The sequence below is a fragment of the Vulpes lagopus genome, chromosome 1 (genome assembly GCF_018345385.1).
Source record: "Vulpes lagopus strain Blue_001 chromosome 1, ASM1834538v1, whole genome shotgun sequence".
Lineage (NCBI taxonomy): Eukaryota > Metazoa > Chordata > Mammalia > Carnivora > Canidae > Vulpes > Vulpes lagopus.
The window spans coordinates 76,033,738-76,047,169 of NC_054824.1; the positions used below are offsets into that span (position 1 = coordinate 76,033,738).

The 13,432-nt window shown below is 36.2% G+C and overlaps 1 protein-coding gene across 1 annotated transcript in view; it reads left to right on the plus strand.

The window, feature by feature from the left end:
* SNX4 (sorting nexin 4) overlaps positions 1-13,432 on the plus strand; it is a 69,948-nt gene that overhangs the window by 6,266 nt on the left and 50,250 nt on the right. Inside the window, exon 2 of the mRNA XM_041763523.1 lies at positions 8,782-8,903. Coding sequence (XP_041619457.1) covers positions 8,782-8,903 — 122 coding nt within the window. The remainder of the gene's footprint in view (positions 1-8,781; positions 8,904-13,432) is intronic.

Here is a 13,432-nt window from a genome sequence, read left to right on the forward strand (position 1 = left end):
CTACAACATCTTCACCATTGGCGGCAGAGAGTTCTCTGAGTGTGAGCAAGGTTTGAAGCTTGTGCAGGTGAGAATAGCATGAAAAAGGAAAAGAAAATATACAGGCGTAGTTACAGAATATACCTGTTCAGTAGCAGGTGATTAAATCACATTCGATAACTTTTTTTTCTCAGGCAGCCCGGGTGACTCAGTGGTTTAGCACCACCTTCAGCCCAGGGTGTGATCCTGGGGTCCTGGGATCCAGTCCGGCGTTGGGCTCCCTGCACAGAGCCTGCTTCTCCCTCTGCCTGTATCTCTGCCCGCCCCCCCCCCCATCTCTCATGAATAAATACATAAAATCTTAAAAAAAAGAAAAAAAAGTTTTTCCTCCTTTTTTATCCTCAGTAGCTCTCAGATTTTTTTCAAAGGTGACTCACAGTACAAAATACAATTTCTTTTTTTTAAATTTTTTTATTTTTTATTTTTTTTTTCAAAATAAAATTTCTACATCCTAATCACATATATATCCTTCTATACGTAAGTGTTGTTCCAGGAGGCAATACTTAATCATTACTTCATGTAGTACTGACCTTCTTCTATTTATTATTACTATTTTTTTTAAATTTTTATTTATTTATGATAGTCACAGAGAGAGAGAGAGAGAGGCAGAGACATAGGCAGAGGGAGAAGCAGGCTCCGTGCATGTGTATTACACAGCTGTGTATTACACAGCTAATAAAGATCCCGGGTCTCCAGGATCACGCCCTGGGCCAAAGGCAAGCGCTAAACCGCTGCGCCACCCAGGGATCCCTTCTTCTATTTATTATTAAAAAGAAATAATGATCACAAACCACAAATTGATAATCATGAACCATGAATGTATTGTGACTCAGTTTGGAAAATTGTTCAGCCTTATGTATTTTATTCTTTTTAAAAAAGATTTTATTTATTTATTTGGCAGAGAGGGTGCAGGGCACAAGGGGGAGCAGGAGGCTCCCCGCTGAGCAGAGAGCCTGATACTGGGCTCCATCCCAGGACCCTGGGGTCATGATCTGAGCCGAAGACAAATGCTTAACTGACTGAGCTACCCATGTGCCCTTTATATATTTTATTTTAAATAAAAATTAATGTTTTATAAATCATCGTTATTTTTTAAAGATTTATTTATTTATTCATTCATTCATGAGAGACAGAGAGAGAGAGAGAGAGGCAGAGACACAGGCAGAGGGAGAAGCAGGCTCCCTGCAGGGAGCCGGATGCGGGACTTGATCCTGGGTCTCCAGGATCAGGCCCTGGGCCAACCACTGAGCCACCCAGGCATCCCCATTGTCGTTTTTAAAATACATATTTTTATAGATAAAAAAAGCACAAGAAAACAGGTCATGTATTTTAACTGTATTTTTCTTAGTATCTATAACTGATAAGCTTTACTCTTAGGCTAAGTAAAGACATTATTTTTAACATATTACCTGCTACATTTGACCATTGTAGATGGATACCCTAACCAAGGAAAGTAAATTCTTTGGGTAGCTGTTAAACTTAAGATCTTTGCTTTATTTCAGTAACACAGAAGCATCAAATCTAGAAAAAAAGATTGTAAGGAAGTACACCAACAATAGTGTATTAACTGGTTACTGCTGGGTTGTGGGATATAAGTGATTAATATTTACTTAACTTTTCCCTTATTTTTCAATTTTTATACATTAAGAGTATATTATTTTCATAATTAAAAAAACTTAAACCCAGGCAACTTTTAGAACTCTGTACCTCCATTAACTCATTAAATGTTCCTAATGTTATGAGGTAAGTACTCTTATCCCCATTTTACAGATGAGGAAACTGAGGCAGAGAGATTAAAAAATTAGCCCAGAGTTACACAGCTAATCTGTGGCTGAGATGGGATTCAAATTCTGGCAAACTGGCCCTTAATCTGAGGGTGAATTGATTCTTGGCTCTTCTAATCATCAACTTTTATTTTTTTCTGATTTCCAGTTATTTTGATTACTTACTTGGTCTGATGCTACACTGATTTCTTTTGATTTCAGTTTACTTGTGTTTGCCCATGTTGTAATTTTTATGCCTTGTGTTATATTTTAGATCTTTCTTTTACCATAGGGAATTTAAAACATTTGCATTATCCTAACTGGCTTTATTTTTAGTTGATTTTCTTCTCTGAGGTTTTATACTTTCTTATTTTGGTTTCTATTTTTGCGTTTTTCCTTTGTGGGCGATAATTTCTTTGGTTTTATCCTCTGTAGTGATTTGGAAGGCATGTATCTTTGTTTTTTTCTCCCCCCCAAACATAATTGAAATAAAAATTACGTGCATAAAATGATTATTTTAAAACTTTTGAAATTAACTTACAGAAGTGTCACCAAATTTATAAGCAAGGGCAGTATGAAGATCCTTTTTCCCATGAGCTATTTGATAGTGAACCAGTATCATATTCCCTCATCTCATTCCAAAACTTTCAGTATGAGGGGTGTCTGGCTGGCTCAGTCAGTAGAGCCTGCTACTCTTGATCTTGGGGTTGTGAGTTTGAGCCCCACGTTGGGTATAGAGATTACTAAAAACCTTTCTGTATTTAGGGGCAAACAAGGACATTGTCCTATGTAGCCGCAATACTGCCATCAAAAATCAGGAAAATAACATTGATAAATGACTACTATCTCATCCTCAAACTTTGTTTAAATTTTGCCAGTTGCTCCAGTAGTTTTCTTCACAGCAAAATAATCCAGTCCAGACCCATGTATTGCATTTAATTGTATTGTCTCTTTAGTCCCCTTCAGTCTGGCAGAGTTTCTCAGTCTTTGCTTTGGTGACTTTGACTCTTTTGAAGATTAGAAACCAGTTATTTTTTTTTATTTTTTTTTTAATTTTTTATTGATTTATGACAGTCACACGCAGAGAGAGAGAGAGGCATAGACACAGGCAGAGGGAGAAGCAGGCTCCATGCACCGGGAGCCTGACGTGGGATTCGATCCCGGGTCTCCAGGATCGCGCCCTGGGCCAAAGGCAGGCGCCAAACCACTGCGCCACCCAGGGATCCCCAGAAACCAGTTATTTTGTAGAATGCCTCTCAATTTGGGTTTGCTTGATGTTTTCTTATAATTAAATTCAGGTTATGCTGCTTTTGCAGAAATTGCCACGAAAGTGATGCTGTGTGCTGGTTGCATCTTAAGAGTTTCACACATGATTTGTATTTGCCCAGTACTTTGTAATCACTTTTATTTCCAGTCATCTTCAATATCAAGTTTCTCTTGACCCTTTTGTAATTAATATTTTGTAGGACATACATTGGAACTGAAAATATCTTGTTCCTCATCAGACTTTCTATTTGTCTATTTCAGTGGACTCAGATTTTATTTTAAATAACTTTATCAAGGTATAGTTTATATACCATAAAATTCACTCATAAGTATCTAATTCAGTAATTTTTAGTAAATTTAGAGTTATGCAACCATCACCACAATCCAGTTTTAGAACATTCCTATCATCCCCCCAAATTCCCTCTTTCCTTTGTGGTTAATCTCCTTTCCCACTCCTAGCTATAGGTAACCACTGTCTGCTTTCTGTATAAATTTGGATTTTTTGTATTTCATACAAATAGAATCATACAATATGTTGTCTTTTGAGTCTGGCTTATATTTACAATATTTTTGAGGTTCAACCATGTTATAGCATATATGAGTTCCTTTTTAATATTGTATAATATTTGATTGTATGAATATATCACATTTTGTTAATCTATTCACTATTATATGGATATTGGGGTTTTCAGTTTTTAGCTGTTATCAATTGAATTGAACTGTGATCATTCACCCATATACATCTTTGTGTGGATGTATGTTTACATTTCTCTGGAGTTAAGATTTGTAGGAGTGTAATTACTGGGTTATGTGGTCAATTTATGTTTGGTTTTTTAGTTTCTTTTTTCAGTAATCTCTACATACAACATGAAATTTGCTTTAGCTTTTAATTTTTTTTTTTTAAGGTTTATTTGAGAGAGAGAGGGAGAGAGAGAGAGTGCTTATGCACGAGCAGTGGGAGGGATGGAAAGAGAAGCAAACTCCCTGCTGAGTGGGGAGCCCAATGTGCTGCTCAGTCCTAGGACCACAAGACCATGAACTAAAGTAATGCCTAACTGACTGGCCATCCAGGCACCCCCGGTATCCCTCTTTTATGGTGCCCTTTGAAGAGTAAAAGTTTTAATTTTGATGAGGTCTAGTATATCCCTTTTTTCTTTTATGGATTGTGTTCTTGGTATTATATCTAAGAACTTGTGCATATCCCAAGATCACAAAGATTTTTCTTCTAGGAGAAAAAAGATATTTTTTCTAGGAGAAAAATCTCCTAGATTCTCTTAGAATCTCCTAGATTTTTTTCTAGAAATTTCAGTTTTAGCTCTTCTATCTGGGCCATTTTGAGTTAATTTCTGCCTATACTGTGAGTTAAATGGCCTAAATCTTTTTTTTTTTTTTTAAGATTTTATTTATCTATTCATGAGAGACACAGAGAGAGAGGCAGAGACACAGGCAGAGGGAGAAGCAGGCTCCATGCAGGGGGCCCGACGTGGAACTCAGTCCCGGGACTCCAGGATCACGCCCTGGGCCGAAGGCAAGCGCTAAACCGCTGAGCCACCCAGGGAATCCCTTTTTTCCTTTATTGACATGTGGACCTTTGGTGGTTTCAGCACCATATGTTGAAAGACTCTCCATTCACTATTGACTTGCCTTTGTGTGTGTGTGTTTTTTTTTTTTAAATTAGTTGACCTAAAAAAAAAAAAAAAATCAATTGACCTTAAATGTAAGAGTTTATCTCTGGATTCTCAGTTCTGTTCCATTGATTTTCCTTCTGCCAGTACTATACTCACTGTCTTGGTTACTTTCACTTTTTAAAAAGTTTTGAAATTGGGTCCTGCAACTTGTCCAGAATTGTTTTAGCTATTATAGATCCTTTGTATTTCCATATAAATTCAGGAATAGTTTATCAGTTTCTACAAAAAATCCTGCTAGGATTTTTGAAGGAACAGTATGTTAATATGTTTAAAGATTTCAGGCATGTCCTGTGCATGATGCTCCTTTGTCATTTGGGATTTATTGTGAAGTCTAAGGCAGATTTGATATTTATTCTTTTGTGGTGGTCTTGTTTCTTATTTTTCTGCCTTAATCTTGTTGGGATGTTTAAATTTTCCAGTTCATTCTACATGAACCACATGCCTTTCAGTTTGAAAACTTAGAACTTTATTTCAGTCCAGGAAAGATTTTGTTTGCTTGTTTCTTTTTCTTTTAAATTACCCTGATGATTATTATTTCTGTTCTTTTTCTTCTAATTTCTCTTTAAGAGCCAACATGAGTTAAATGTTGGTTCTTTGGGGTTTTTCTAATTGTTTTAAATCATTTTTACCTGTTTTTGGATCTTTTTTTTCCATCACCATTCTGTGGAAGCTTCCCAACTATGTCATATTCTTACTGATTTGATTTCTTGCAATGTCAGTTTTACTGCCCAGATATATATTTTATTTTTCTTTGCATTGTTCTTTTCTGATTAGCTCACCTCCATCTCAATTGGCCTTTTTTTTTTTTTGCCGGTTTTATCTTTTTTCCTATAATTTTCAATATAACAATAAACATTTTTTTAGTGTGTGATTTAAATAAAATTAAATCAAATGCTATAAATACTGACTCTTTTAATATTTAATCCATAAAGTTATATTCAGTTTAGCTTTCATTTTGTCTTTAATCTTAAAGAGGGTCACTATGCGGGCTAAGAATTCTTCATGCAAGCCGTGAACTCCTGAAGTGTCAGGCATCAAGTTTCTTTCCATTGCTAATGACTGGCATGGTACATACTTAAGACATGTGTATTGAATTAATAGTTTCTTATAGTTCTTTTTATCACTTTTTTTCTTTTTATCACTTTTATCTGCTTTTTACTGTTTTTTTTTCTTAATGGTTTGCAACATTTTTAAAACTTTAAATGGATTGTATTTTCATTCTTTGAGTTGGAAATAAAGAATTTCATTAGTCTTTTAAGTATGTCCCTCTTCCACATTTATTTATTTAGTCTTAAGTAGAAAGTAGTGACTCACATGTCAAACATCTACATTTGGGACATTATTCCTTGAGTCAGAGTATAGCATCACTCTTTCTTGAATGATATTCTTTACTCTGATGAGAAATCTGCTTTGAATATATCTAAACTGATTCTGTCTCTCTTTAAAACATGTCCCTTGGCTCATCTTCCAGTCAAGTCAGTCATCTCTAAATTTGTTGAATGTATCCTAACAACTATGCTTCTAGTTGGGTTATTCTTGGCACTTTCTGCACTTTTCTGAGAGGATAAGCAATTTATATCATCTTCCAAGTCCTTAACGTTGTTATTGTTGTGTTCCTGTTGTCATTCTTTAGCTGATTTTATTCTTTTTTTTTTCCTTCTGTGTAATTGGATGGGATGAGGGTAAATTCATGACTCATATGCATTATCTTTCTGGCTGGGGAGATAATTTGCTTTATCAGTCGTGTTTACAATATTGGAGGGATTTTTCACTGAAGTAGATGGTGGTAAATCAAAGTGTTTGGCTATGGGCCAAAGTTATTATTTATAATTATATGTGTATCAACCATCAAGGGCTTCATAAGCATGATGTTGGGTGTTTTGTGCTTATGTGATTTCTTGAACTTTCTTTTGTTTTTTGTTTTTTTTTGTTTTTTTTACTTTCTTTTGTTTTTTTAAAGATTGTATTTATTTGAGAGAGTCCGCACATGAGCCTGGGGGGAAGGATAGAGGGAGAGAGAGAGAGTCAGACTTCCTGCTGAGCAAGGAACCTCATGTGGGGCTTGGTCCCAATACCCAGGATCATGACCTGAGCCGAAGGCAGATGCTTAACCAGCTGAGCCACCCAGGTGCCCCTTGAAATTTCTTTTGGTGGAAATATTTCTTTGTTTTCTCTCAGTACCTAAACATACAGCTTATACTTTATAAAAATGTCTTACTTGACAACTGAGTGATTTCTGTTTTTCGACTAATAATTTCATTGGGTTGGTTCTTAGTTCTCTGTCCTTTTTAACATCGTTTAGCATTTTTATCTTCTCACTTTTTTTTTCAGCATTTTGGGGGCACTTAAATCATTAATTTATTCATCATTTAATTTTTTATAGTATCACATAGCTTTTTTCTCTCCTTATAGCACATAGGTTTAATTTTCTGTATAAATCATCACCATGGGTTTTGTTATAGTTTTTTCCTCTTAGGTTTTGATGCATCCATCTTTCTACTTCTGTCTCTTGTTAACCTGATAATAAAGAGTCACAGTGGGAGGCAAACAAGTGTTTTTTGGGATCAAAGAATTGCAGTTGGGGAATACAGTTTCAGTAGAAACCCAAATGGTATCTTGCTTCTAGGGTGAAAGTAAGGAGCTTTTATAAGAAAAAAGAAAGGATGGGGGCAGGTACGTGAGTTAAGAGAAAAAAAAGGGCTAAACTCTTAATTATACATTATTTTACTACAGATTCTACAGTATCTACAGATACTACAGATTTCTACAGATTCTGTCTTCAGAAAGTCCATATTCTTGTGGACTTGTGGTCAGGATATTTGTTCTCCTGCTGACATATCAAGCAGTTGCTTAAAACATTTACTGTTTTGCCTAGTCCGAAGGTTTTTGCCTGGTACAAACAGAGGAATAAGGCCATTTCTCTGTAATGGTCACTTGGCTCCCTTTTAAAATGGTTCCATTCATATCAGTTTTTCATGTTTGTCTTTACAAATTGCCCCCAGCTAGAATGTAGTGCAGTATTTTTTATTAAAAGCCACCTCTGAATTCTGAGAGAGAACAAAGGGAAAAAACCCAAAGAGCAGTTATCACATGGTCTCATTTTGTCTTTCTTGTTTATACTTGGAGTTAGCTGGCATTTTTAAGAACTTCCTCAGTGGCACACTTTGCACACATAACAGCCTTTGAACCAATAGGGGTATGTGTATTGTTCTTTTTGGTTCGTTAGCATAAGCCTGGGGACGGTTCAGCAGGAATAGAAAGGGGTGCTCTTAAACTTGCTGCTGTCTCACAGTTGGAGCTTATTAACCACTGCCAAAATGTTTAGGCAAATTTAAAGTTGGATATAATAAAAAAAATAAAACTAAAGTTGAATCTAAAATGACTTCTGTTATTTTTTTTTTTTTTGTATTTAAATTTAATCTGAAAATCTTGCCTTTTGGCACATGTATAGTGTTTTCTTTTTGAGAGATTGAGATTCGACTTTGGTAAAACTGAAAATTAGATTTTAATTTGTTTTTAAAAGACTTTATTCGTGAGAGACACAGAGAGGCAGAGACACAGGCAGAGGGAGAAGCAGGCTCCCTTGGGGGAACCCAATGTGGTGCTTGATCCCAGGACGTCAGGATCACGATCTGAGCCAGAGGCAGATGTTTAACCATTGTGCCACCAATCCATCCCTAGATTTTAGTATTGAGGATTATTCATCTTTGTATAAAATGTTTTTAGATTTTTTTTCTTAGGCACTTCTATATTGATTGATTCTTGGTCACACAAAATGTCTATGTTTTAATACCTAAATATGTAATACATGTTAAAATAGCTTTTAGAAGAGTTTGATATGCTACAAAATGCTGCTAATGAGATATATATCATTTGCTATTATCATTTAGCAACACTTTGCAACTCAAGAACTAGAAGAAATTTGCTTGAAATACCTACCAATAATGGATTTTATTACAGTCACTGTTTTTTTTCAAATACTGTCTTAAAGTTTTATTGTTGTTCTTCCATTTGTTTTTGCCCAGATGACTGAAAATAATTTTTGGTTGAAGAAGATAGAAATTAGTGTTTCAGAAGCAGAAAAGCGAACTGGAAGAAATGCCATGAACATGCAGGAAACATATACTGCTTACCTCATTGAAACAAGGTAGGTGATAAGAATTAGGCCTAGATTTAGATAGAAAAAGTTTTGTCTGTTAGCTATTGATGCAGATTATGTTGTATAATGGAATTGTTTATAGGTCATTGTCTTTTTAGATATTGTTTTTTCTTTTTAAAGATTTATTTATTTATGATAGACATAGAGACACAGGAGGAGGGAGAAGCAGGCTCCATGCCGGGAGCCTGACGTGGGACTCGATCCCGGGACTCCAGGATCGCGTCCTGGGCCAAAGGCAGGCGCTAAACCACTGAGCCACCCAGGGATCCCCCTCTTTTTTTTTTTTTTTTTTTTAAAAAAAAGCATCTGAGTTGGAAGGGGCAGACGGAGAGAGAGAGAATCCCACCACACTGAGTGTGGAGCCTGGCAAGGTGCTCAATCTCACAATCCTGAGATCATGACCTGAACTGAAATCAAGAGTCAGATGCCCAAATGACTGAGCCATCCAGGTGCCCCTGTTTCTTTACTTTTTTTTTTTTTTTTTTTTTTTTTAAGATTTTATTTATTTATTTGTGTGAGAGAGAGAATGAGTTGGGGGAAGGAGAGGGAGAAGCAGATGCTCAACTGAGCAGGGAGCCCAGTGTGGGGCTTGATCCCAGGACCTGGGATCATGACCTGAGCTGAAGGCAGATGGATTCTTAACTGAGCCCCCTAGGCACCCCTGTTTCTTTACTTTATAGCAGATAAACAGGTGTGTCTTTTGGTAGAGGATTCTTGATAGCTATATTTTAATGCACTTGTGTTGGAGGTAGAGAGAAGGTTAGTAGAATACTTTTGGGATCGGAAATGTTACTTGACACATGCTTTGGTAGAATTTTTGTTGTTAGATATAAACATTTTGGGAAAGGAGACCAGGTTCCCAGGTATGCATGAAGTGGACTTAGGTAAGTAAGATGGTTAGCAGAGAAGTTAAGGAGGAGAGAAGGAGAGATTATGGTCTAAGTCATTAAGAATTTAACAGGAAAGAATTGATTGAGACTAGAACTTTAAACTGGGATAAAATTGAAAAGAGTAGATTGTAGAGTAAGAAACCAAAACTCACCAGGAAAATTGTCCTTTACCTCATAAGGAAAAAGTTAAAGGAATTAGACTGTTTTGTCTAGAGAAAGTCAAGATAAGACTCTTACTTTTTTAAAAGATTTTATTTATTTATTCATGAGAGAGACAGAGAAGCAGAGACACAGGCAGAGGGAGAAGCAGGCTCCATGCGGGGAGCCTGATGTGGGACTTGGACCTGGGAATCCAGGATCACACCCTGAGCCGAAGGCAGGCGCTCCACCACTGAGCCACCCAGGCATCCCTTATTTTGCTAGTTATAAACAGTTTATGTAAAGGCTGTATACTAACTGGTCCTTTCTCTCTGCAGAGACTGAGCAAAAATGCTTTCAGTTAAAATATAGACATATGTGAGATTTTTTACAGCCAATAAAATAAAATAAAACTACCAGATATAGATAGATACAACCATGTTTTAAAATTTTTTTTTTTATTATTTATTTTTGATAGTCATATATATAGAGAGAGGCAGAGACAAGGCAGAGATAAAGGCAGAGGGAGAAGCAGGCTCCATGCACCGGGAGCCCGACATGGGATTCGATCCCGGGTCTCCAGGATCGCGCCCTGGGCCAAAGGCAGGCGCCAAACCACTGCGCCACCCAGGGATCCCACAACCATGTTTTAATGTGAATACATTCTTAAAGGAAAAAAATTTTTAAGCCCCACATTTCCATGGATTTACCAAAAGTAATTGAGCTTGTCTTAAGGCTGAACACTGTGACTTTTTAAGGCTTTCTCCAGGTCTGTGTTTCTACACAGAGTTAAAATCTTGGTAAATGTTTAATCTATAAGCAGTTCTGAAAGTTCTCTTTGTAAGTGTAGTTCTCCTTCCTCCACCAAAAAGATAAAAAAACAACACAAAGAATCTTCCCAAAACGAGAGAAAATTTATGTACAATAGGAACTTTAGGAACAGAAAGAGGTAAGGTCAGTCTTTTTAAAATCAGGTCATTTTTGGTTTTGTTGTGTTTTTTTTAAGTTTTTCTTTAAATTCCAGTTAACATACAGTGTTATGTTGGTTTCAGGTATACAGTACAGTGATTCAGCAGTTCCATGTATCATCCTGTGCTCCTCACAAGTGCACTCCTTAATCACCTATTTAACACATTCTGCTACCAAAACTAGGTCATTTTGTGACATATGTATCTATATATGTGTGTCACAGAGATTTAAAAAAAATTGTTTTTTTAATTAAGTAGGCTCTTCACCCAGCATGGGGCTTTATTTACAACCCTGAGATCAAGAGTTGCATGCTCTGCTGACTGAGCCAGCCAGACATCCCTTACAGAGATTTTTAAAGTGATTAAAAAAAATTTGGTCCTATTAGAGGGTTTTGTTTCTTTTTCTTTCTTAAAGGTAAATTAGCCATTTAAAAAAAATCATACTTAAAAAAAAAATCATACTTTAGAAATTAGTGTTAACTTTAGCTAAGTAAATTATTTTTTCCTGTCTTCTTTTTACTCTTGAGGTATAATTGACATATAACTTCATAATAGTTTCAGATACACAACATTACCTTGCAGTATTTGTATGTATTGTGAAGTGATCATAAGTCTACTTAATGTCTGTCACCATATAGTTATAAAAAATTTTTTCTTGTAATGAAAACTTTTGAGATTTTCTCTTACCAACTTTTAAATATGCAATACAGTATTAATTGTAGTCACTGTGCTTTAAGTTCTTAAATATAAAACTAAAAAGGATATTTTTATTTTTAGTGTTATCACCCAATTGAGCAATGAAATTAGCTGTTGATTACTTTTACTGCTGGAAGAGAATCTTGATTTGAATAATCTAGAATGACTTATAATTGTTCACTTTTGACTTTGAACTGAATAGAGCATCATAATTTATAACAGGGTTAGAAGTGACCATACTTGAGTAATGTAGCTGTCCTCTGAATAAATATTTAAGTGGATCATTGGTAAATGTGTTGTACACAGAAGAATCATTGGGTTGACTTTCACAATTGAATTTCATTATAAATATATTTATCTTCCACAATTTTTTTCATGAAATCATAAATTTAAGACCATGATTCTTAAACTTAAAAGTACATAGGAATCACTTGAAGCATTTTTAAGCTGCAGGGTTTTGAGTAAGGTCCAGGAATTTACATTTTTAACCAAAATTCCAGATGTTTTTTTATACAGGTAGACCATGGATCATACTTTTTTTTTTTTTTTTAAGATTTTATTTATTTATTCAGGAGAGACACAGAGAGAGAGAGGCAGAGACACAGGCAGAGGGAGAAGTAGGCTCCATGCAGGGAGCCCGACGTGGGACTCAATCCCAGGACCCCAGGATCATGCCCTGAGCCGTAGGCAGGCGCTTAACTGCTGAGCCACCCAGGCATCCTGGATCATACTTTTAATCATCTTTTTTTTTTTAAAGATTTATTTTTATTTATTTATTTATGATAGACATCACAGAGAGAGAGGCAGAGACACAGGCAGAGGGAGAAGCAGGCTCCATGCAGGGAGCCTGATGCGGGACTCGATCCTGGGACTCCAGGGTCAGGCCCTGGGCTGAAGACGTGCTAAACCGCTGAGCCACCCGGGCTGCCCCAAATTTCTGAATTTAATCGCATAGGATTCTTATGCAGATAATCTTGGACAAATATGAATATTATTGATCCTTGATATATTTTTTAAAATTTTATTTATTTATTCCTGAGAGACACAGAGCAAGAGGCAGAGACACAGGCAGAGGGAGAAGCAGGCTCTCTGCAGGGAGCCCGATGCGGGACTCAATCCCGGAACCGCAGGATCACAACCTGAGCCAAAGGCAGACACTGAACCACTGAGCCACCAAGGCATCCCTGAGCCTTGATATTTAAAAGTTCAACTTTATCATCTAGCTTACCTACCTACTCTTTAGGTAGAAGTAGAAAGTCCATAGTGTTACAGTTTTGTAGGCTAAGATTAATAAGGCTAAAGTCACTGGTTTTTAATTTCTCCAGAGATTTTATGTTTTTCTCTTTATTAAATATGAACCCTTTTTTAAATTTTTTTTTGAAACCATTTTAAGGTAGATAAGAATTTGGCTCTTTTAGGGCATCTGGGTGGCTCAGTGGTTGAGCGTTTGCCTTTGGCTCAGGCCGTGATCCTGGGGCCTAGGATCAAGTCATGCATCAGGCTCCCCACAAGGACCCTGCTTCTCCCTCTGCCTGTGTCTCTGCTTCTTTCTCTGTGTCTCTCATGAATAAATAAATAAAATCTTAAAAAAAATTTTGCCTCTTTTAGAATAGGTAAGAATGCCTTGATGGTTTGGAGGCAGTATAATGTCATTACTTAAGTCTTACGATTTGTAAAATGGGGCTAGTGATACAGTGTATTGTGAGCGTTAAATACTACATGTAAAACCAGTTATGTGCTATTAAATATTTGTCGAATGATTGGATAAATGGGTTAGTTTTAGGGTCTAGAGTAAGCCTTCTCTATGAGGTTAATCAGTCTCCAA